A 25,289-nucleotide genomic window follows, 5' to 3' on the forward strand; every position below is an offset into this window, starting at 1 on the left:
AATTTCTCTCCTGTTGGTCCCACGCTCTTTTCGCTGCGTTTTCCGAGTTTCTGGGGGTCCAATCAGTTAGGAAAGGGTCATCGAAAAAAGAATACGAGACCAAAAACCTCTTTGCCAACAACAGACACCGCAAATCTCTCTTGATTGTAGGCGAAAATCCTCTGCGAGCAAACCATCAAAACTCATGACCGCAATACAAAAATTTTTATTCGGTTTCAAAGAGTTAGAGACGAAAAATTACAACACCATAGCTACAACGTTTTAGTTCCAGTTCACTCTTACTTTATTCAACATTTCTAAGTACCAGTACAAGTGTTTGAGTATCGGTGTGTAGTAATAAACACGTTGGCAAATTGTGTCACCGCCAAAGACGCAAAGTGAAACAAAATTGTGATTGACCAGTACACAATAATATCACATTGTATTGCGTATCATATATTAAAATTAATTCATACTACTAAATTCATTTTTCTGCCCTGAAAGTTACGAACATTCTTTCTCCTTATTCATATTTGCTCAATCATACCTAGAGCTAACGACAGGTGAAATATGCAATGATCATTCCATTCAGTCATTTCCTCATTCTCTACATGAATTATGGACTACAGGTGTATATAGGGTTAAAATTGTAAACGTAAAACACCCTTACTCATCAGCGTCATTATATAAATAAATAATCCCTGCAAATAGCGCCGACCGCGTCAAAGTGTCTTTCTTCTAATTACGAATCACTCCTTTCCGACCCTCAATCGTCGTTTCGTCGCAGGTAATCAATGGCGATATGCTCGTGGATATTTTCTTGCTCCATTCCGTATTTCGAAGATTTGTCTCCCAATAATTTCGAACTGCAATTGGCTGACGGGACACTGTATCACTGTATTCGTTGAATTTCACACCCAATGTTGAATGATGGACCGTTCGAGAGTGTTCCGTCTTCCAGAAGAAAGGTTGCATCAGCCGCGGTGTATAACACGTGATCAGTTTATGAGCCAAATTTCCCTTGGTTTTTGCTTTGACTCTCCCCGCGGTGGATCTAAATCGTTACAAGATAATTATTATTTCAATTTTAACATAGAGCTCAAGTTTTGGACTGCGGAAAGGTGCAACACAACTTTACCAGGATACTATGTATGACGTACGATACTGCACTGTCTTTACCTTATGTGACGTGCATGAAAATGAATATAACATCAAATTCCATCGCATTTCCTCTGTATTTCCTCAACCGTAAGTCGTTCGCTGCTTCAGATCCTTCATCGCACTCCCGGAGTTCCAATTGGTCTGGAAAAGATCATACAGATAAATTCTGGGGGCCAAAGATTTTTAGCTTAAAAAAGTATGGCTATTCGATTGGGATACTTGGTGGAAATTTTGGCGATTTTGAATAGTGCTGGAATTGTGTCTTTGATCCACTCTGTCAACGCAATTTGGCGAGAGGAATCGTTTGGGGGGGTTTGAATACGCTGCGAGCAACGAATCAAGATTTACAACGACAAAACCAAAGATTTTCTTCGCAATTTGTCCGTTGCTGCACAAATCCATAATTTGTTTTGGTATAATTTTGTGAAATATAGTCGAAAGCATGATAATGAGACATTTGGAACATCGTAGGACCAGCAACTGAGGAAATACGAAAAAAATACGGAGAAAGTTTACGTTCTTCGCCTCTAATTACCAAGTTGCTGTTTGCGGTAAGTTGAGATAGTGCTGAATCATATTTCTCTTCGAAATGACGTCGTTATAGCGTTTGAGGCTGTTCATTTAGCTACTTTCCAGAATCGGCAAAAATATTTCTTAACACATCCGAACAGGTGAGCTCTCTCTTTTTTTTTAGTCAAAAAACTGTTTCACGAGAATTAATCTCTAGGACATAATTCATGAAATAACTTATCCCAGTATTCTTCCAAATTTCCGTACGAGCATTATGAAATATTTTCGTTTTTCAATGTGCGTCGCAAACTTTTTGTATCATAAACAAGTCCTAGGAGCCTGATTTGAATATTATGCAATCTTAGTTCCTCTTGTAAAGAAAGAACGCTTCTCTCCGTAAAAATTGTTTCGATCTGTCTAGCTGTACGTATTAATTCTTAAAACCCTCTGTACGATATTTCCATTATCGACTTCGATGTCGCTACCAGCATTTCGTAATTGCGTTCGTTCAATCATGGAATGTTTTTCATCCGAATATCCTCAATCGGTTAGACTGCTAAATGTTTTTATCATTTCACAGCGAAGCTTGTCTGCAGTCGGAAAAGAAGAAAATCATTTTGATGGCGGAGGCTTCCGATTTAGGTTTCTGTTTTACCGACTTTCGTTACTCTATCAATAAGTTGACTTTTACCTTCGCAAATTCTGGGAGGGTAATTTTGCACGTTCGATGGTACGCGCGAAGATTACGCGTGACTTATCAGTAATGATTATCAAATCAGTATTACGGTTTGTTGATCTTATCAATGCCTGCATAATATGCTTTGATTCTCAATATTGACTCGTCGGACTTTGGAAGGATGGCTATCTCGATATTGTCAAAAATACGATCTTCAGTTTTATGTTTCGGCTGTAAAATTTCTGAATCTCGAATGAATTTGCAGATAAAATTTAAATACATCCATTTTCAAAGAGCCAACCTTGGCATGAACGGGTTATTACAACAATGCTTTTTCTGCTAGGAAAGTTTACTGAATTCACTTACGAGATTTTGAAGATCGATAAAAATCTGGAACGGGTATACGCGAGTCTCTTTCAGCTTTCGCTTAAGTCGTCAGAATCCGTCAAATATACCGGAATATAAATACAGTGTAAGCTCATGCATGAAATAGAACGAAATAATTTCATAAATCGACCAAGTATAATCGTACTTTCCGAACTCACGTTTGACCTTCGGAAGCTTTTCAAGCTCAAATTATACAGGAAACAAAATCCTTGGAGCTTGCTTCGGCGGGTCGTCTGAGCCCCGTAGGCACGTGCCTTAAATTTCATGTGACACGAAGTCTGTCGGGTATAGGTTTTTACTCAAAGCGGGTGAAGCGACGGGGAAAAAGTATTCCGAGATAAAATCAAGAAAGAAACGAGATGAAGCGTGAGAGACTAGAATGAAGGAAATTCATATACATAGAAAAGCTCCGAGTGACGTCGAGCATCCCGGCAGTGCCGTAAGCTCGGGTATTAAGGTTAACCCCCGGTGAGTTTTGGCCGAATATTCCCCGCGGCGACGTTGGAATATTAATATCACGGCGTTAAATATTTCGCTTGAATCCTGGGTGACTTTGAAGGCAGCGCTGCCTTGTGACGTTTGTGAAATAGCCCCGCATCATAATCCACTGCGAAATCGTCACAGAAACGAAAACGCGCTCCGCGGCTGCTTTCACTGTGTAACACTGAATAATCCAGAAGGTGAGTGGTAATTGCGGTATAATTTTTCCACCGGGAAGAACGCACACCGGCAAATTAACCGCTGCCCGATACTTATTTAGTGACAATTCTGCCCTTCGGCTGGTGTTGCGTACCTGACCCGAAAGCAGGTCGATGCTCACCGCCGTCGCTGATCTATCTTCTTCTCCTTCGGGAGTAAATCGAGAAAGAAAGATGAACTTTGCTCATGCAACGCGGATAAACGACGTGGAGAAATTTTGCTGGAACAAATAAAGCACAGTGTATGAACGCCGCCTCGTCATTTGCTTTTCTACCATAATTTCTGTGCTTGGTAAATTGCGCCGATAATTCTCAACTGCGCGTTGTCGGGTGTTGACATTGCCTCGTTACAGCGCCTCCGCTATTTCTAATTTAGAATCGTAGATAACTACTCGACACAGGCGTAAGGCATTGAAATATCTGTCGACTAGGCGACGTTAACCATGCATTTGCTTCGAGTCACGGGAAACATATAACCGAATGGAAACCCCCCGGCAGAGTTACAGTGACATAAAACACATCGTTCCACCGCCAGGAATACTTGATCATCTGGATACATAGTTACTATACGAATATGTCCGATGTGAATGTTTCCTACTTGAAAACGGGAGCACTCACCGTCTGTTATACTTTGCCTGAAAAATATCTTTCATACATTCAACCCACGGAATATTTAGCGTACGAAATGGAAAATTATTTCATCAAAAAAATACGGAGGCTGAAAATTCCTCTCACGTTTTCACCGTGCGTCAAGATGCTGCGTTTTAGGCTCCCTCTGAGCGTTTAAGGTTTGATCACAAAACGTCGACTCGTATGCGAGTGTTGCATGAATTCCCCGGAGTCTCCATCTTGCATTCACGGTGCTCAGAATGGTAAGTACCCAACAACAAGATGGAAAATAATACAAAAAATGTAAAAAGGTAAGCGTAATCAGCAATAAGCCGAGATGATGTTTCAGCGTTTCTTCGTCAAACAATTTGGCATTTCTCAAACTGAACGATTATTCGCAAATCAGTGCTTATACGTCTGATGACAATTTACTCTACGGTCGAAAATCAGCTGTAGGATAATTTTGTACTTACGGGTAATTCAGAGATCCGTAGCTCCGATTAATTCCACCCCATGTGGCTGCTCACAAGCCGGAAACAGTTAGTCCGACCACCCTGCAGTATCCGCTTCGCGTCCATCATGCAGCCTCAAATTTCCCCCAAGGATTTTCCTGCGTGGCTAATTCCCGCGGGTTTGATTATCAAGACTCTAATCGCGCGAAAAACGAGTAGAAAATCAAGATTTTTCCTCGCAACGTTTAAGTAGGAAATGATTTTCACGCTCGTATTATCTTTATTCCACCGTTGTTTTCGTAGCTGACGTTTTACTCGCACCGAGACCATCTGTCAACCCGTAAAATACGACAACGCAATCACCGTCTGGATGTATTTATCTCTCCACGGTTGGGTTCTCCAATTTTCTACGTGAAACTCGGAATGTTTTCCGAACGGCTATGCGATCAACCATCCACCGCAGTCGTCATTTACCTCATACTTACATGCCGTCGGTGTTTGACGGCGACATTTCTATTGGTTCCAGGATGTCTGTATTTCAAAAGCGTTTCCAACGAAGCTGTTCAATAACTCCTTGCGCCTGTACGACATGCGGGAACGAGCAGCGTGTGTTTGTTCGTTCGTTATTTTATTTTTAACAAACTAGTCGACGTTGACGACGATCGCGAAAATTCCCGATCTAACATCGTCTGCAAACTCGACCAGCAGAGTGTAATCGAAAAAAAGCTTTCACTCGAATACACTGTAAAACAGCCGGATTCCACTCGGGGAACAAGACTGGGTCACAACTCGGGACTGATTAATTGCATTCCCTTGTACCCACATGTGTGTACCTACTCACTTTTCTTGGGCCCCCAGGTGGTTTCAGATTTTTGCGCGGATTGCCAACCGCGGTTTTCCGTGCAAGAAGAAAACGAGAAGCTTGTTGGCACTTCAAAGCTCAGTTTTTCAGCCCCTGAACAAGGGCCAAATCCTTGGGATTTATTAGGCGCCCGTTCTTCCTTTGGCTTCGGAAATGAAGGTACTCTCCATGGCACACTACAGTGTTCAAACACGCGCTCGGACTCTATATGGCACTGAACACACGTGTCTGCATGTAATTGAATCTACCTGCCTATCGTCAACAACAGCTGACAAGAGTTTTAAGTAATGCATAAGTTTGGCAAGAGATCGATCACTGGTACATGGATGTTGGAATGATATTTTAGAGCGAAACGCACGAGTTTGGCATATCCTCGGCTTTACCAGCGCGTGAACCAATCTCTCAAACTTTTCTCGAACCACTTGATACACCCGCATTCAAAATGATCTTAACGCTCGAGGGTGAGTGACGCGATGTCTTCGCTGTACTGAATACATCGGAGAACTACCATCGAGGAAATACGACGTGCGTACCGTGTGGTAGAAATGAATTCAAACCCGTTGGGAACATAGGATGGAAGGATGGCAGCTCGGTGGTGTAGCAGATTAATTTTTCATCCTGTCTAATGCCCAGGAACTTGTCCATTAGCCATGCTAACCGCTGTGATATAGTCGGCATGGCTTGGCTCAGAGAAGGTTCATTTCGCTACAGTCACTTGTGGGACTTCGGAACGGTAATTAGCTAATGGACGTCGTTAAAGATTGCCTGTCAACAACCTCACCGTGATTCGATCCGTCGCGGAAATGTGTTTTCGAAGTTTGGTTATCCCAGATTCGCTTTCGTTACCATGTTTTTTTCTTTTACTTTTTACTACGTCCCGATAATCGTCACGTACAGAGGGTGGAAACAATGCTCGGACGGAATTAGGGAGACTGTTTCTCCGGGTTCGAGATCCTAAATCATGATCAACAGTTGAGTAAATTTATCAAAGTGAGATTAAGCGGTATTAGAGTAGGGTGAGACTCGAACCACGACGAAGATCTGACCCTTGCTATTCGCGAGAATATTATATCAGCACGAAATGGCAAACTTCTTCGTTCCTTGGCGCTCTCGGATGATGATAATGGTTTGTAACAGGCTAATCGAATCACGCCTCGTTGTCGAGTAGTCTAAATAAAACGTAAAATCGTTTCGTTCCCGGTGTAATTTCGGTATTTCCAGCCCTGCGGATCGATTCCCAGCAGCGCTTCTTATTCGCTATCCTCAAAGTTTCACGTACCGGAAGTGTTTTCACCGAAAAGTTCTGAGATGGGGAAAAGACGGAAGGTTCAACGATCTATCAAAAGTTTCCATTCAACATATCATGTCGATCTATCTATTTATTATATTATTATACACGTACCCGCCTCTCGAAGAGTCGAAAATTTTTTTACACGATTTATCGAATGCAGGTGAATACAAAGCTTTTCTTTCTAACGGGACAAGAACTCATTGTCCGCTATTGTTGCGATACGGTTGCGCGGTTTTACGAACATTCGGGGACTTTCGTCATTTTTAACACGACGGCTTAAGAGATGATAGAAAACGGGAAGTCAGGGAAATTTTTCTTATCTCGCTTTCGAACGTGAAACATGTGAAAATTTATAACAGTTTATTTATCAAATTGCTGGGAAGAACAAGCCGTGGTGAGTTTGTTCGGGATCCGTAAGGCGATGAACATCACGATGCTCAATCTTAATCGTGACTCACATTTTTATTCTCTGCTTTGTTTCGCCCCGTGCAGCGACGTCAAGATTCTAGTCGAGGTGAAAAATACGAGGAAAATTGTCTCCCCTGATCTCGCGGTAATGGTCCAGGCGCCGGCAGACAAACAGGCAAGCAGGCAGGCACGCAGGTGGGCTATGGGAGTTAATATTGATCCAAAACCCGGGAACCTGGGTTCGAACCACGCCTCGACTGTGGTTACCTTGCCACTTCACCTGACAGCGACGTCCTCCTTTGTCCAGCTGTCCTCGGAAAATGGAATTCGACTCAGATTTGACTCGGGAAAACCATTTCGAACCGGAACAGCCTCCGCCCAGTTCTATTATGGCGTTCGAAAATTCGGTGCGTGTGAAACTGTCGAACGGTTTTTTGTTTTCGATAGTTTAATGGGATTCATTCTTTTTATGCTTCCTGAATTTATACGAATCGCGCGGGGTATCTATTTCGAAATATCAAAGACAGATCGAAGTCCCGACCTATAGTTAAAAATTACCATTCGATCCGCGTGATTTCATCGTCGAAGACAAACGCAGCGAATTATTTCATAATTTATAAATTTACTGCACGTGTGTTTTTTTCCGACGATCGATTGCGGAAAACTTTTTCTTCTTCTTGTCGCGGGGATTACTCCGCAAAAATTAGACAGGTCCGGGATCAATGCGGGAGACATTTGTTCCTGTAACTATGTAGATATACGGGTAATTCCATTGAACTCTATATTTCTGATTTTGTTTAAAGGATTTTCTGCAATTGTCTCAACTATGACACAGTGCCTTCAATTTTTGACAGATTTTTTATTTAACTGCTCAATTGTTTATAAATACCTCACGTGATTTTGAAAATGACTTGTTATAAAATTTACAAAAACCGTATTTTTTTCCAAATATTTCAAGACCGAGTCCATGATGGATAGATTTGTTGATATTTTTTTTCAACACTATCAATTTTTTTTGTCAACTAAAACATTGTTTGACCGGTTTGAAAATTTCCAAAAAATGTTCCGTATGCTCGTTTGATGGGAATCTGTTGGGTTCCATTCCAACTGTTTCATATTTGCAACAATTGCAGAAAAAAATTCAAACGAAATGAAAAATGGTGAAGATCAGACGTTGGTCCGGTTCGCATGGAGTTCCTCACACACACACGAGCTGTGACAGAATTTACCTTGCAACGATAACGTTTCCTGCAAGCTCGTTCACAAGCGAATAAGTACCGGTAAGCTCGGTGACCGTTACATCGAGAATTCGACTTCGCTTTTGATCCGCTATGTTGATATTGTGACTGGACAATCGCTGTTTGATCACTTTGGAAATGAAACGTGAATATCCAATGACAGCTTGACGTTAATTAATCGTCGAAGCTTTGGACGGTGCAGCTAATTGACGACGAAAAAGACCGGGAATTAATTAAACAGCGAACGCACGTTGCTGATTTGTAATTTGTAATCGAAGTTTATTAATTTAGATTTAACGTTAATTCCAACGAGTGCAGCGTCAGATTCGGCAATGCTTGCAATTTCAGGCAAAACTGCCGACTATATATTTCTTATCGATCGATCTAATTCTAACTAATCAACTACTGCACGCCGCGGTAATGCCTCATCAAATATTTGCGTTCAATCTAATTTCGGTAGCTCTCACTTTCATCGTTGCACACAAGCTTGATTTTAATTAACGACGTGAAACTTCCGGCACCCTACCATAACATTCGTTAAGATAATTCAGGGGGCGAAACGCTCACCTGTTTTTAAGCCTAATACCCGTGAAAGTTTCATATTCGTAACTTTGAAAAATGTCTGTCTAATTGGGCAGGAGAAAGGCGATGCTGTGATTTATCGGGATGCCTTTGAAAGGGGATTTTTTCCTCCATCCGAGTTTTGAAAGAAACAAACTTTGAACGCACGATCGGATGATCTATATATCGGGTGAAAAAATACCCATCTTCGTTGAAAGTTCTCCCCCATTTCAGCATAATACGGCTGGAAATTTAGTTAGCAATATTTTGTTTTCTTCTTCGTTGACTGTTCTTCCACAAACTTGTTTGTTTCAATTTTATTAAATTTTTATTTTCACATTTTCCACCCTCGGATGAATCGCCTGATCGCCGGGTGAAAAATTTTACACAATTTTTTTATTTTTGTTCACATCATTATTTACAAATAACGATGTGATTCCTTTTGACACTGGACTGCGTATCGAGTGTTCGAAATATCGAACGCACTTGCCTATGAATTTCTTTTCTTTTCTCTTCTTACAGTCTGGTGGACTCTCAATGTTTGAAAACGTACCAAATGTAAAGGCTCGTTTCTTATAACGAGGGTCGGTACCGAAGAAATTGATAAAAAGTAACAAGGAAACGGTACCAAAGATTTCTCTTTCAAATGTATAAAAGTAACAAAGGTGTATTGAGAAGTTTTGACCCTTCGCCTCATCCAATACGCGAATTCAATTTCAATCCTGAACCAATGGGCTTGCTTTCTCTTAACAAAAAAAAAAAAAAAAGAAAAAAACGTTTTACGTGTTTCAGAAATTTTAAGAAAATGTGACATTCAAGCCAACATTTAGCAGGATTATAGCTGCAAACACAACATATTCTAGCTAAATTTTTTTAATTCAGTATAATATAGTAACCACTATTGACCGTTTTAAAAAAAGGTAGTAAGATAATTAAATGGGCATCGCGATTACGTATCGTGATGTGAAACTAAAGGAAAAGGGTAGAAAAAGGTCCGATGTAGACAATTTTTAAAACAAGTAGAAGATGTAAAAAAAAAAAAAAAAAAAAAGAGTCGCGACGACAGCCGACTCCCACGCAAATTAATATTGTGCAAAACTTTGCTCAGGTGGCTAATGGAGCGCGATTATCCTCCGCGTTTGTCGCTCTGGTAAATATCGAAAAGCTTCGGGTGAAATTTTAAATTGATGGCTGGGGGGCGGTCAGAACGGTTACCGCAAAGGGGAGGATCGCTAACGTCACAGACCTTATCTCCAGGACAAACTTCGGCTCACTCGCGGGGCCAACTTTACGCCTTCGTGGATCTTCGAGGCCCTAATTGGGCTTTAATAAAGCACTCGAAAGCTAACGGGTGATCATAATCGGTAGGGTAGTGGAGGAAACGGCTCGCGGTTCGCGGAAAATTTTCAAAAACCGTACCGATTTTCGCACGGAGGGATGAGCTTTGAGAATAATTTTTCCCCCGTTGTTTTCATTGCATTTGCAAAGTGCAAATACTGCGACGAAGCGAAGCGATGCAGACTTGGACGGGTTTGGAGAGACAGACAGAGACGGCTCGCTTAATGCTCGACGAATCCAAAGTTGGTCCTTCGGATCTGGAAGTTGGCCAGTTGATATCACCCAGTTGCTGAAACCACCGCGCTTCAATGGCTTAGCGTTTTCAATGATTAAATGCGACGGCACTCCGGCTATTCATACAACCCATGCATGCATAGACCTCTCCCGTACACGTACAACGCCTCCGATTTCTCAGAAATTCCGGAAACGTTTCGGAGATAATTAATTCCCCATTGAATTGAACCGTGTAATGCGGTACGTCTATTACAAATTTTCAATCGAATTATAGGTGAAATCCGATGAAATGGAATTGCAGTAAGACGCGAAACGAGACGACATGAAAAGACAGCCGACATCGTTCGTTTCCGATGCGGAAAAATCGCACTTTTATGCATGCCGTTCCCTCGCAGAAAGTGCAATTCGTTATTTATTGCCCGGCGGACTACTGTTCGTTAGTTTTAATCGCGACTTTACGTGGATATATATATTTACATATATAATACGAATGGAGTCAGCTCGAGGGTGAGCTGATCCGGAAACATGGAATCAGACAGTCGGTTAGTTGCCAGAAAGAGAAAGAGGGAGAAGAAAGAGAGGAGAATAAAACCACAGCGGGAACATGAAAAAAAAGAAGAAAAAATATACCGATGCTGGAGGAACGTTCCATGAGCTTGTGTAACGTGTCTAATGTAAGTACTTACGCACTCTACGAGTCTTGACACGAACATTCGTGGGAGCCAGAATTCATGAACTCAACTCTAGTTGGCAGTAGAAGTGGCGTTACCGTTTCTTTTATCTCTATTCACTCTTCGTTGTACAGTATTTTATTTTGTAAATTCTATCTCTGGAATTGTTTTATTTTCAGTAAAAAGTAGTCAAATTTTTTTTTTACCGGTAAGTATTCAAGGTTTCGTTGCTTTCGATCCGTTTCATTGATTATTACTTTGATTTTATTAAGTGATTACAAATCAGACGCGTATGAAATAAAAGCCAAGATATTCTGGGTCGAGTCACCGGATTTTCATGTCGCGTATTGCAGTAAAGTTTTTTCGATGAGGCGAGAATATTTTTTGCAACTGATTTATGGACGCCATACGATCGATATCGGCATACGATTTGTCGATCGGTAGGAAATTAATTGATTCGGCCGAGCAGCACCTTTTAGTGTTTTTTTTTTTTTCTTATCTTTGACACGCGCGATTTGATTTTATCGTGAAATGTTCAATCAACGAGTGCGAAGTAACCTTCAGGTGAAATTAATTTTGCGTAAGCAAATCGAATCGACTGCTGACCAGCCGGAATGTGTTGACCGGTTTAGGTTCAACAGTGATAACAAAAGATGTGAAGTAAATGCCAAGAATTTGTGAATAGTGAAACTGTAACTTGGTTGTAAATTTGGATTTTCAAAACGTTTTTTTTAAGTCGGATTGATTTCGTTTGAAAAAATTTCCGAGATACTGCAGCTTTGAATCATTTTACAATAATCGACGAAATGATCCGCTATTAATTTTGATCGATTTCGCTGAAACAGTTCGAGGAAAAGACTTGTCAATTTTATCAAATCCTTTATTAGACAGTCAAATACAGTGAGGCACGATTAACGCGTGCGAAAAATCCAAACACAGTATGGCTTGGTTTAGAAGACGATCTTGGATTCCAGTATTTATAAGCGTTTAGAACCGTCTACGACCTGAAATTTAAAAAAAAAATTTTCGCTGCAATATATTGTCTTCATTGCTGTTTGTTTATTTATTTATTTTTTTTTTTTTCATCAACGGTTAATCGAAATTTCGGCCTTTCATTATTTTCGATATTATCATTCTTTACGTTATCAATTACGAGTGCTTCGCACCTCGTGCTCAACGCATGGAATGGTGGAAGCTACTTGGTCTTACAATTTTATCCCCAGCTTCGAGATCTATGTTTTCTGCGAAATCTTGGAGAGCCGCTGTGATGTCGTCCAGCAGCTTCGCGACGTTATTGAAACCGATCTTCTCTGTGGATTGACATTCAAAATTCGTCGATTACTCGTGAATGATATTTTCAAATGGTTTGTGATCGGTTAAAACCAAGGAGCCTCGATTCGTATGGAAATCAAACGAATTATTTGAATTCATCAACGTTCATGTCGAGCGGTTTCCATCGATTTCCGCCTTATTATCTGTGAATTCCTGTTAATTCACCGTAATTATCAGTAATTTTCGAATTGGCAGAATCGATGAAAATCATCCGGAGCGCTGGGAAACGATTATAAATAAATTGAAACCACTCGATAAGAATAAAAGAATAAAATAGAATATCAACCATTTTACTCACTGAGAAAAATTTCATTTGTTACAGTAATTAAAAGAATTCAGTAAAACGGGTATCGTTTGAATATTGTTGGATTTTCAATTATTTCGCTTACGTCGATTGACTTTCCGTCGTTTAAAAAAATATTCCAGTAATTTATGTTCCCTTGATTTCCAAAATTCACGGCTCCCTTGAGTGCCGAATGCAGTAATAACTCACCGGCAAAGTCATGAATGCGAATCAGGCACTTGTTAATGGCGTTCGTAAGGTCTTGGATCTTGCTAATCACCAAGGACTGCAAATCTTTGCGAGTTGAGGTCTGCTTCTCCCTCATGGGAATTAGGGGCGTCACTGCGACATGTTCCGTACCTGGAACCAGGCGAACATATGGATAAATCTTGCCGCGTCAACTCTGTAAAAAGCAGTTCTGATGTCTTTCGTTGTGTATTTTAATTTTTTTTTTTCTTCAATTATTATTATAATTTTCATTATTTTATTCAGTCTTTTCAACCGATCAATTCCTCCCCTAATTTCATGCGCAGAAATATCGACCATGTTTTCGTTACCCCCTTTATGGCTAGCGAGTTTTTGGTGTTTCGAGTGGAGACCGGTTGAGATTTTGTTCGAATTGGCATCACCTTGTGCTTGAAGCACCGCGAGGCACAAAACGACGGAGCAGATTATCAAGAGTCTCATATTTATTCCTGTACGAGTTGCTGCTGCCTCCTTATTCTCTCACTTAACTCTGACGACTGAACCGACTTTTATCAAACCTTGCGGTTTATACCGTTCGACGTTTCGATGGCGGTGCTAGACCCGTCAGTTTTTAACGGGCCGGAACCGTTCGGTTGTAAATTCAATTATTGTAAATTGTGTAGTTCGATAAAGAAGTCAAATATTAATCAGCGAAAATTCGTTTCAATAATATATATATATATATATTATTATTATCGATCAAAAGCAAAAATTCATCGGATATAAGTTTTCCCTATAAACCACCCGTCTGCATTGTGACGTATGAGAGCGAAAGTAAACCGTGTTTCAGGGTATTCGGGGTGAAAAAGTCTACGACACTTACTTGTGTTTGGAATTAGCAGGTGACAATAAATAAATCTTTGTTGTTAACCCTTCAATTTAATTTTAAAACGATATTTTTTAAAAACAGAGTTTTCCAATTTTCATACCCAAATGAAAAGCTTTTCAAATGATGTTATCGAGGGAAAACTATTTTTAGTGTGCGGTATTATTGTACAAATTATTTCAGGATTTTTAAATTGAAATTGAAGAGGATACTTAAAAAAAAGTAGCTGTTTCGTCGTTGCAGCAAATAAGCCTTAAGCCCCGAACACATGATCTGCGGAGCTTGGCGTTCGGCACACGAGGAGTGCTTAATCAGGGTGCACCACCACCAGCGGCGGCAAAAACTCGCGGTTTTTTCGTCGCTCGTTAAACAGAGGAATTAATTTTTCAACCTGCGTGTTTCCCAGCAGTGGCGAACCCTCGTTTGCAGTAAAACAATGTGGCATAGCCATGGCGTAGAGGCACACTCGGTCACGTGCCAAAGAGCAACCAAGAAACGGCAAATAGCGGTCATCCATCCCACTCCAGGTCAGTCGATTTACTTTTCTTACAGAGTCAGCCGGTGCCAATTTTTGCAAACTGCATCAGCCCGGGTGATGAAAAAAGAGCCGGCGCCGAGGGAAATGGAGCCTCGAATTCCGGCAGTGATCGAAAAAAGGAATTAACTTGACGCCAATACTGCAGATTGGTGTAGAATTATGCAAATGTCGATTTTTTGTCTCGAATAAGTATCGTAAATCCAAAGATTTTAGGAAAACACATGGCTCAGATTTATTAGGGTGATTTCTATTTTGAGCTTTTTCAAATTTTAAGTCGGACACTGCCGAGATTAATTTTAAATTAATAAATAAAAATCTACGCCAAAGCACAAATTTATATCTCAGTTCTAAATATTTTTACTCAACTTTCAGTATATATTTAGTCGCCGCACGAATTGTTTGCAAAACAAATCTGTTACTTTGGGAAATCAGCGAGCATTGATTTGAGGTTTTCTACGTCAGTTGTACCCGATTAGAATTTTACTTTTTTGTGATTTTGATATCAGAGGACAATCGACACGATCAAATCATGAAATCAATTCACGATGCTGATGTTAATTTTCATCAAATGTAGATATAATTTGTATATTTTGAACGGCAAACTTCACAGACCTTGCGAGAGGGTTAATCAATGGATGAGACAGAGACGCGTGCTTTTGAGGAGATTTCGATTTATTTATTTTGGAACCCATTTCGGTGACGTTTTCCAATACGGTTGAAACTCATGTGCATCTCGAGAAGAAATAAATTGTTATTTCCATTCTATTGTGATCGGTTTCTGCGACATATAACGATCCCCTTGACGCGGCAAATATAATCCAGAGGTTAAGCAACGACGTCTAAGAGGACGTTTTTAACAATCCTCTCACGAGTTTGCACCCTCGTTACGCGTCGATTCGATTTAAGGCTGGCGGTACTGACATCGAGTGGTGAAAGTCAGCGTTCGGTCAGCCATACAGACTATTCGGTATAAGCCTGCGGCGACGGAAAAGCGTTGTAATTATACCCAGTCGAGATATATTTTGGGGTTTGATGGAATCGGGGAGATTCAAGAAAAGCGACAAATCCTGGATCGAGGCTCTTAATTTACGTCTCTTTATTTATTTCGCGTCGCGATAAGCACATTTTATTACTTTCGTGGTATTAAGATTGGTGAAAAACAATTTTAATTTCACGAGATGCCTGTAATTCATATTTAATTGAATAAATATTGAATGTGACTTTGCAAGGATAACAGTATTGTAGCTCTACACAAATATACGATATCATAAATAATACAATAATTTCTCTTTCATAAAAGGAATACATTTATTATGAGAGAGAGAGAGAGAGTGAGTGATGTTCTGGTATATGGACGAGGTACTAAAAGACATTAAATAAAAATAAAAATTGGAAGGACGTTCGTGGAATATCAATCAAATTTTTTAAAAATATCTTCAGATTCGCATTTTATTCTCTTTCAAAGTTTGCTGCAACTCTACTGTATATACAGGTAATTCCGTGCGAACCAAAGCAACGTTTCACCTGCACCATTATCGATTTCGTTCAAAATTTGTTCTGCAATTGTCCCAACGCTGAAACGGTACCCTAATTTTTTGAGATTCATTTTAGAAAAGGTTCTTTTCAAAATCACTTTAAATATCTGTAAATAATTAAACAGTTGAATAAAATGTCTGTCGAAAAAAAACAAAAAAAAACGGAACCGTTTAAGAGACTGGAAAATTGCAGAAAATTTCGCATGATGTTACATTTCTTTAACGGCCGTTGACGTTTCTCAGAGCAGCGATTAAGCTCGCCGATTTGTCGATTTCGTCCGGCGAGTCCTGACAGGTTCCTCGTGATCGAAGGACCTTCGGAAGTTCTTGCGCACGAATTTCCTCACCTCGTCAACGAGGGACGCTACATTATAAAATCCGTAGTCTTCTGTGTACGATGAAAAGCGGAAGTTAATTATTACCGATCTTACACGAGCCCAAAGATCCACTTACTCAGCGAATCTCTCAGCTGTACGAGACTGTCCATCGCGTAGGACTTGAAGTCTTCCATGAAGGATTCGGCCGTCCTGGTCAGGACTTTTATCTGTTGGCTCAAGCCCCTTGTCCACGGATCGATGTCGGCTTCCAAATCGTTGCCGAAACCGAATATCCGGTGTCCGGGTTCGGTTTTATCCACCATTATATTCGACCGATCGTTGTCATCGTAGACGTGATAATTTGTTTTGTACTCAGCTGTGTTACAGAAATTATATCGATTGTATATAAATTGAGATGACTATTTTTTTTTTGTTGGCCAATATGTAATCCATAAAAAATTCCTATCACTCTCTCTCTCTCTCTCTGTTGGCTGTACTTGCACCTTTCAACTTTGTTCCAATGCGCATAAGACAGAATTTATTGTATTCTTTTTCAGCACTAACTACCATGTAATTAGCATTAACTGTACTCTTATTTTCTTCTAAATATACTCGATTTTAATTTCAGCTTGCGAATGGCTTGCCAAGGTACAAAAAATAAATCAAATCAAATCATTACAATATAATTTCATAGTTTTTTAAACTTGAACAATAAAATAACGTTCTGATCCAATCTAATAATCCCTTTGTAGCTGTTTTTATTCTTAGCTATAACTGCGTCGCTTCTTTACTCCTAAAATTGTTCTACATTTTTTTTATTCCTATATTTCCCTGCTATCTTTTTATAATTTCCACATTTTCTGGCAGACGTAGATTATTCTTCTGTATCCGACTACGATTTTATCATCATCCGATCCCGCTATAGAAATATCGTAACGAACACGCTACCGACCGTCCATGTCTCTTTCTCTGTATAAGATCTACAAAGTAACGAAATTTTCAAGAACCAAAGAGAAGCAAATAAAATTTGACGTTTCTTCTTCACCCTTCCGGAAAGAGCAGAGGATATTGGTTGATACAACTTACCTTCGACTTGAGAGAGGGCGACGCATAAAGCAACGGTAGCGAATAAGATCTTCATTTTCGGTGATGGGAAGGGAGGGAAAAAGGAATGACGAAAGAAGGAAAGAACGAGTCCCTTTCCCCCGAATTCGACGCGTTTCCTATACACCCGGCACTCGGTTCTTCCGGTCCCTCGCTATTATCGTTATTTATATACGGATACTTGTTTATCGTTGTAAAATAAATCAGGTACGTCCGGTTTGCGATACAGTTGATTACGTGTGTTTCAAATCTCGCACTGCAGACTAAGCCGCGAGTCGAATACGCCGTGTCTTTTAATACGTTTATAGCCGGTATCACGTTTCTGACTATCCAAGCAATATGACTAATTGCCAATGGAAATTGACCGATAAGTAGATCGGTTCTGATTTACAACCTAATTTTTACTTCCATCAATCATTTCCATTGCAATTATACTTTTTAACTCCTACGGTTGACGGGTCGATTCTTTCACGCGTTATCGCGCTGCTGCTGTAATTATTCAATCTTTAATTTCAACCTTCACATCCACAGCTCCTAAATCAATAACGAAGAATCATACAAAGCGTATTAAACCGGGAAGAAAATAGCGCAGGTTTTCAATATGAGACAAGAATAATTATAGGAAGTAAAAGGCCGTTTTGTATTGCACAATTTCTTATTTTTTTATCAAAGGTCCAATTGATTCTCAGGATCGTGTGAGATTTTTGAAAATCGATTCGAATTTCTCCCGCGTCTTATAGCACGAATTAATTTACAATTTCAAAATGGATGAGCATGTCGGAATAATTTTACGAAAATGAACGTATAGATATGATTCGGGGCATCATCCAGAGATAGAAAATCGGCTCTTCGAATAACAGCCTCCGTTTACCTGATGAGGTTGTTGTTTTTTTTTTTTTTTTGTTTTTTCTTCTCATCTTCCCACTTCCCCATAAAACAGTTTTTGGCCAAGGGAGGATTTTTTTTTTCCCCGCGTCGCAGCTTCGCGTGACTTCGAGAGAAAAAACTTTTTAGAGCACGGCTATTTCCACCGGGATTCGTCGGCCGTCTTGAATTCCCGCATCGCGAATATGCAGGGAAGAAGAGAGTTGTCCGATCTAAAAGCAAAGTTGGACTTCTGTTCCTTTGGCGTCACGTCGGTGAGAAAAATTTCAGTCATCGTTTTTTCTTTTTCCTTTTTTTTCTCTTCATTCTCTTTGCACGCGAGCTTCCGCCGTTTAATCGCTTTCTTGACAAGAAGGATGCGCACTTTTTGCTCACGCCGTTTATCTCGAGACCCCGTCGAACCGGAAGTTCGTTCTCTCGATGCGAAGAACCGGAAATTCAAGCCAAATATCGATCGTTACGATAACGCGAAACTCTTGTTTTCACGCTTCAAGATTTTCAACGGCGAAACGAGGCACGAAATACGCGAGAAATACGCCCTGCGAATTGTCTCGAATTTTTTATAGTAACTAAAAAATTTTAGTCAAACCGGTTCTCGCTGCAAGAACGTTTCAGTTATCGTTGGGATCGCAAGAAAACGCGCTGTAAGTAAATATTTATTCTAATTACAGCTGTCAGCTGTTATATTATTTCGTTAGCGCAATATCGTACACGTTTCTTGATTTTGTTGGTTATATTTTTTCAGCAAAATATGGTAGGAGTTACTAATAATCAAAAAGAATAGACTCTCCAGTTACAGCTAAAATAAACTGATCTTCAATTTCTCCTCATTACAACTGTATTCTTCGTTTGAGGTAGAAGAAATGAAAATAGTTAAAAAAAAAGTTTACATTAACAATTCGATTAAACTGAGGTAAAGACGCGAGAAAAAATTGTGCTCCGTGTGTCACGTGTCTGAGGTTGGAAAACTTGTTCGAAAAATAAAGTTTCACACGTGTTTGGATGGTCGGAAAGCGACGAATCTGGCCATATTTCCTTTGGCGATCAGTTTAACGATAGCGATCGGTCGATTGATCACGGGATGAAAAGGCGTGGACCGAAAGATCTTCGGACCAAAGTTGTTTCCCTTTTGGGACTTTCCGAGGCTGTCAACGGATATGGGAAGCTATGTTGACACGCAACTTCTCGACGACGCTACGCGAGGTTGAAGAGCCTCGGCGATTATATGCCGGCTCGAAACTTTCCACTCGCGGGAAACTTCTCGTTCCAGGATATCCGTACGTAAGTATTTTCCCTCACCTTCGCCGAAATTCCATTTCTGAGAAATAATCTCCGCTGCGTATTCATAGCCGTATAATTTTCGTTCTAATTATACTTTTGTCTAACGGTTCCCCTTGAAGAGATTTTGTAAGAGCAGAGTTGAAGTTCCGAAAGCTCGAAATTAGAAATTATTTGGTGGCGAAACTTGAAGTAAAGAAATCAAACTTTGGAGAAACAGCAAAGTTTCCGGTGGTCGGAAACACGAAGGATCAAAGTTCCGAAATGCGGGATTACGAAAATTCAAGTTACGATAGAGCAAAGTTACGAAATGTAAAGTTCCGATTGAGCAAAATAAAGTTTCGATATTTTTAATTATAATTATTATATTTTTTTTCGATAACTTTGATATTTCGTCCAAGCTTGACGTCTTTACATCAAGTTTCGCGACGAAAAAATTTCGCAACTTTTAAAATTCGTTTGATTCTTCGAGATCTCAGCCGGTTAATCAAAATATGCATTCCAATTTTTCCACCGATCTCGTTCAGCAATTATCTAAGACTCTTCGAGACTCAAGTGTAATCGTACAAGAGAGTAAAGGATTGATTTATCAAGTTTCACGCCGCGTCTAATATTCGGTAGAACGATAGTCGATATGTCAAAATCTGCGGAACCCACGAAACGCAATGGATGGAAACGTCAAACGCAGGAAGCTAACTGCGGTCCTCGAACGTGCGGAGATAGCTATAAGCTACTCGAATCCGCGCTACGTAAACCTGACAGATTGGCTTTCCGACGGAAGGCAGCGTCAATTTGCAGAGGATTCAAAACAAGAGTTAATAAAAAATTAACACAAATTTCACCCCGTTCGTGAGCGCAGGACTCTTTTTTCCAAAGAGCGTGATAATTCAGGATCAGGAGATGATTTATTCCTTTACAAGCGAATGAGGACTAGTCCGTCCGTTATTTCGGCGAATTATACGTACATCCCGCGTCTCTGGTTTTCATCGGAAGTTGGTAAAAGAGAATCGGCGATTATACACTGAGATACATATTTGAATTTTATAGGATACGTAACATATATGTACACGCTTTTTGTGCACAGAATAATTCCCGTGGTACCGAACGCGTCGCATCGGGCTTTTTATTCAGCTATTTTCATCTCCTTTCTCACGGCTTTTAATTAACATATCGTCGATTTTCTCTCTCAGCTTTATTCGCGTCCAAACGTCTTTCCGGTGACTAGGCAGGCGTTTGGATTCACGCGCGCTGTATAAAAAGTGTACGAAAAACGAGTTTGTATCATTATACGCATAGCGCGCTAAGGAAGGAGGACTCTGACTGTAAAATTGTCAGTAACAGTGGCTTCGCTGTTTCAGGTTTTAAATAAATGGACAAAGTTTTATCAACGTCTGGCAAAAGTTTGAAAACCAGTTTCTAACCGGCTGAACACGAGAAAACTTATTGTACAATATTTGCTATACGTTACAGGCTTGTTTTGTTCGCTTTTCTACTTTCACAAATTGTTAATCAGTATCTTATGTCTGCTGCAGAGGTCCTTGACAATTAATTTCAGGATAGTTTGTTTTAAAAATAAATAGTGGTAACGAAGGTCTCAGCGGATCAGTGAGCCTGTAGGCCAACAATATTTGAAGGAAAACGGTCTAATTAAAATCTATGCTACACTGAGAAAAATTTCATTTGTTATAGTAACTGGAAAAATTCAGTAAAACAAGTGTCGTTAAAAAAAACTGTTCGAATATTGTTCGAATTAGGAAAAACGACGTACGCCTAACCATTTTGCGCTATAAAGGCATGAAATTTTGAGTCGTCTGTTTTGTTTCATCAATTTCGGTACAGGGTCAGAATTTCACGAGTTTTCAACCACCGAAGGAGTAAATTTTTCAAAGCCAAGCTTGGGGATGTATCATATATGAGAATCGTGAAAAATGAGGGAAAGAAAAATGTGCGATAAAAGAGAAACGTGAGCAATTAAATCTCCGACTTCATACCGTGCGGTAGACTTGCGTCGGCTGCATTCTGACGCAGAGTTTTGACGTAAGACAAGAAATAAAGAGAAAAATTTTCTTCAAAGTTTTTACGGGAATTCCTGCAACGTCGCGTGAGAGAGTGGAAAAAAAAATATGATCTACAAGTTATGGCTGGAGTTGTAGATGATAATTTTGCACATTCGGGTGGAAAGAAAGATTGTAAACAATTGAATCGAATGAAAACATTGCGACAAAATTCTCGACCGGGATAAATCGAAAACCCGGGGAAATCATAGAGACGGGTTGTGAAAATGTATCGAGGTGGAAATTTGGTAATTTCGACGAGCGTCGCTGATCTTTGAAACGATGGGAATATTTTCTGCCGGCTGCCGCCGTTGCTATTCACAAACGTGGATTTATGAAAGACCGGGGTATGTTGGCAAAGAATTTCAAAGCAACCGTCGGACGGGTGCTGTATAAATAATGTGCAAACTCTTTGAATTATAGAAAGTTACACCCCTCATTCCGGGGTGCAAAAGTCCTTTTCTGGTTTCTGCAAGGCTCACGCCGTGTTTAATAACCACCTGTATATTATAGTATTATTCCTTTATATCCGCGTCGCAATGTTATATAATCTCAAGTTTACGCGAGTATAATTTGAAGACGTGATTTATTCGGATAAGAGATTCGACCGATTTATCTACCTACTGAGAAATGGAAATTACGAATTTTCAAAGTTCCGAAAGCACCGAATTCCGGTTTTTTTCGGTAGCGAAACTCGAAGTATAGGAAACATCAAAGTCTCGAATGGTCCAAAACCCAAAGTTCAAAAGTCCAAAAGAGCGAAATTTAAAAATCCGATTGATCGAAGGTTTTCGGTTCTGTGAATTTCTGGCTTGGTGAAATTTCGCCACATTGACTTTTCTTTGTTTTTGATTTTCGATATTTTTACGTTCGGAATCGTGGTCATCCCGATTTTCGGTTTTTCTCATTTTTTTCCACCCACTCGTTGATTGAACTACGCTGTGCGAGTATATTTTAACTTTCGGAATTTTACTCAATCGAAACTTTATTTTTCGGAATCTTGCATTGCGGAACTTTGACCCGTCGTGTTTCCCACCATTCGAAACTTTGTTGTTTCTTCAAAGTTTCATTTCTTAACTTCAAGTTTTCCCACCAAATAATTCGAAATTAGGCGCTTTCGGAACTTTCCAAATTCTTAACTTCAACCCTGCCTCTTTAATAAATTCGCGAAGGGTGAAACGTACGTTTAGAATTTTTGACATACGACGAAGACTGAGATTTGAGCTAAAGCTGCTATATTAGCCGTCTTTAAATTTGAATATTCGTTCCAGACTCGCCTAATTACGGCGTGTAATTTCCGTTTCCATCGAGATTATAAAGGAAAAAAGGTATGGTTTAAAAACAAACTTCAACATCACGGAAACCGTCCAGAAATTTCATGTGTAGAAATAGCTCATCAATCATCATCATCATCGTCATTATCATATCTGTGCATACTCGCGTGACAATTAATTACACCTAGTCTGAAAAACCGTTCCGATGCTCTCACCGCAATTAACGAGTCTTATATCTTCTCGCGGCAAAGCCACTAGCACGAATTTAGCATGCGCGGTGGTGAAATTAATTACTCGAAGCAACGTCGTGTCCAGGATTAAATACGAAAGCCGAAGTAATTCTGCCGCAGTTATTCATATACCTGGCGAAGAAATCGCGAAATCTTGACTGTTAAAGTACTCGGTACTCTTATCCAAATCGCGAACATCACGTCTGAATTTAAGGCCGGAAATTATCGAATGAATCGAAATTTTTCTTCGGGATATCGACGATCTATTTTTAAATCTAAAAATCTCCCACCTTCGATAAATAAAACAAAGTATTGTATCACGCCCGTTACTCGAATCCATTCTTTTTTATTCCCAACTCTCTCCATTCGTCCTACGAACTTGTCGCCACTTTTCGATTGCGAAGGCACTTTAAGCCACTTCGCACACTTACATGAACCCCGAGCTGCTCTCTATTGTGTCGTTTCTCTCTTCTTCTTCTTCTTTTCATCAGCCTCCGTTTCTCGCCTCCAATTTCAGGATCACCTTCGGTTCTATTGCAAGGTTGCATTGAAAATTCGTTTGTAAATTTCGAGAACGTACTTTGGCAAAACTTCTGAATTATAATCATCGGATCACCGCTGATTGAGAATTTTCCGACAAGTTGAAGAAGTTTGACGCGACGCGAATTTCAATCTCGACGATCGTTTCGTTTTCTAAATAAAAGTAGGAAAAAAAGGAAAAATAAAAAAAAAAATAAATAAAAAAAAAAATGAAAAAATGAGAATCAAATTCCCCAATAAACACACACCAGTATAAATTTCGTATATGAAACGTCGAAGTCGTTTAATAATGGTATAAGTATAAAATTCAACCGTATCACATATACTGTAATATTTCGGATGGATATTATTCGTATGATTACTCTGTTTATTATGCGTATTTCATTATACAGAAGTTTAAAATACGTATTATTATAGCAAAAGCAACGTATAGTATATTTGTTCATTATTCGTACGAAAATCGTTTAAAACTTATATGTTTAACGATGTTGGTACTCCATCTTTCAACGTTTTATCAGAATCGTTTCATTTGAATTTACAAATTACGAGCTATTAACGTTCACGAAATTCGTTTATGATTTTGGTAATCACAACATATAATATTCATTCATGACACAACTGCCAGCAACTTTAATTAGACGTTTATCATACTTCCTATTCACCATTGCACAGCAGTATATTGATTGTTTTATGAACGTATATCTTCGACTATTATAATGTACGTTTTATTGGTATTTCTGATCTACGCGTGATAGACGTTTATGAAATTCATTTTCAATCTTGGTGTCTACAACATCTATATATATATATATTAGGGTGTGTCGAAAATGAACTTTTTTTTTTTCTTCGCTCCTACCACTCAAAACTTTAGGTTTTGACATTAAAGAGGTCCTCGTTCAAGGAGGGCGCTGTAGCTTGAAGTTTAGAAGTCGCTCAACGAGGATTTAGGTTTCCCATCTAATTAACACGTAAAAAATATTGTTTTTCGTTCAAAATGATGTCAGGCAACCATAAAATTGGCGATGTCTGTATTTCTTGGCTTATTTGAAAGCATGACTCATCCCCTAAACGATGATAGGTCGTTTTTCGACTTACCTTGTTCCAATTTTTTTTTACGCCACTTTTCGACCACAATAGTCACTTTTTCAAGTTTACAAAGTCTCCAAGGTATCAATGAGTCCAAAATGAATTGCTACAAGTATTGATTCTTGATTCGAATATAAATAACCAATTCTAAAAATTGGTAAATTCCGTATCTTCAATTTTATTCAAAAAACCATGTTTATTTTGAGAAATTTTGTATGTTTCACTAATTTTTGGAATTGGTTATTTATATTCGAATCAAGAATCAATACTTGTAGCAATTCATTTTGAACTCATTGATACATTGGAGACTTTGTAAACTTGAAAAAGTGACTATTGTGGTCGAAAAGTGGCGTAAAAAAAATTGGTACAAGGTAAGTCGAAAAACGACCTATCATCGTTTAGGGGATGAGTCATGCTTTCAAATAAGCCAAGAAGCACAGAAATCGCCAATTTTTTGGATGCCTGACATCATTTTGAACGAAAAACAATATTTTTTACGTGTTAATTAGATGGGAAACCTAAATCCTCGTTGAGCGACTTCTAAACTTCAAGCTACAGCGCCCTCCTTGAACGAGGACCTCTTTAATGTCAAAACCTAAAGTTTTGAGTGGTAGGAGCGAAGAAAAAAAAAAGTTCATTTTCGACACACCCTAATATATATATATATATATATATATATATATATA

General features: G+C 39.4%; 2 protein-coding genes across 4 annotated transcripts; both read right to left on the reverse strand.

Moving 5' to 3' along the window:
* Positions 1–11,939: 11,939 nt before the first annotated feature.
* On the reverse strand, positions 11,940–13,478 carry LOC107221480. Of its 3 annotated transcripts, none has more exons than XM_015660483.2 (4): positions 13,320–13,478; positions 12,901–13,050; positions 12,242–12,385; positions 11,940–12,079 (listed from the first exon to the last, which is right to left on the reverse strand). In XM_015660483.2, exons 1-3 carry the CDS (start codon positions 13,375–13,377, stop codon positions 12,249–12,251), a joined length of 345 nt encoding a protein of 114 aa, XP_015515969.1. In that variant the 5' UTR covers positions 13,378–13,478; the 3' UTR covers positions 11,940–12,079; positions 12,242–12,248. The 3 variants fall into 3 exon arrangements, with proteins under 3 accessions (XP_015515969.1, XP_015515967.1, XP_015515968.1); XM_015660481.2 differs by having other exon boundaries at positions 13,248–13,450; XM_015660482.2 differs by having other exon boundaries at positions 12,285–12,385; positions 13,248–13,448.
* A 2,253-nt stretch (positions 13,479–15,731) lies between these two features.
* On the reverse strand, positions 15,732–17,531 carry LOC107221481. The gene is made up of 3 exons (XM_015660484.2): positions 17,239–17,531; positions 16,289–16,528; positions 15,732–16,223 (listed from the first exon to the last, which is right to left on the reverse strand). The coding sequence occupies exons 1-3, from the start codon at positions 17,291–17,293 to the stop codon at positions 16,087–16,089; spliced, it is 432 nt and encodes a 143-aa protein (XP_015515970.1). The 5' UTR covers positions 17,294–17,531; the 3' UTR covers positions 15,732–16,086.
* Positions 17,532–25,289: the final 7,758 nt, after the last annotated feature.

The sequence above is a fragment of the Neodiprion lecontei genome, chromosome 5 (assembly GCF_021901455.1).
Source record: "Neodiprion lecontei isolate iyNeoLeco1 chromosome 5, iyNeoLeco1.1, whole genome shotgun sequence".
Lineage (NCBI taxonomy): Eukaryota > Metazoa > Arthropoda > Insecta > Hymenoptera > Diprionidae > Neodiprion > Neodiprion lecontei.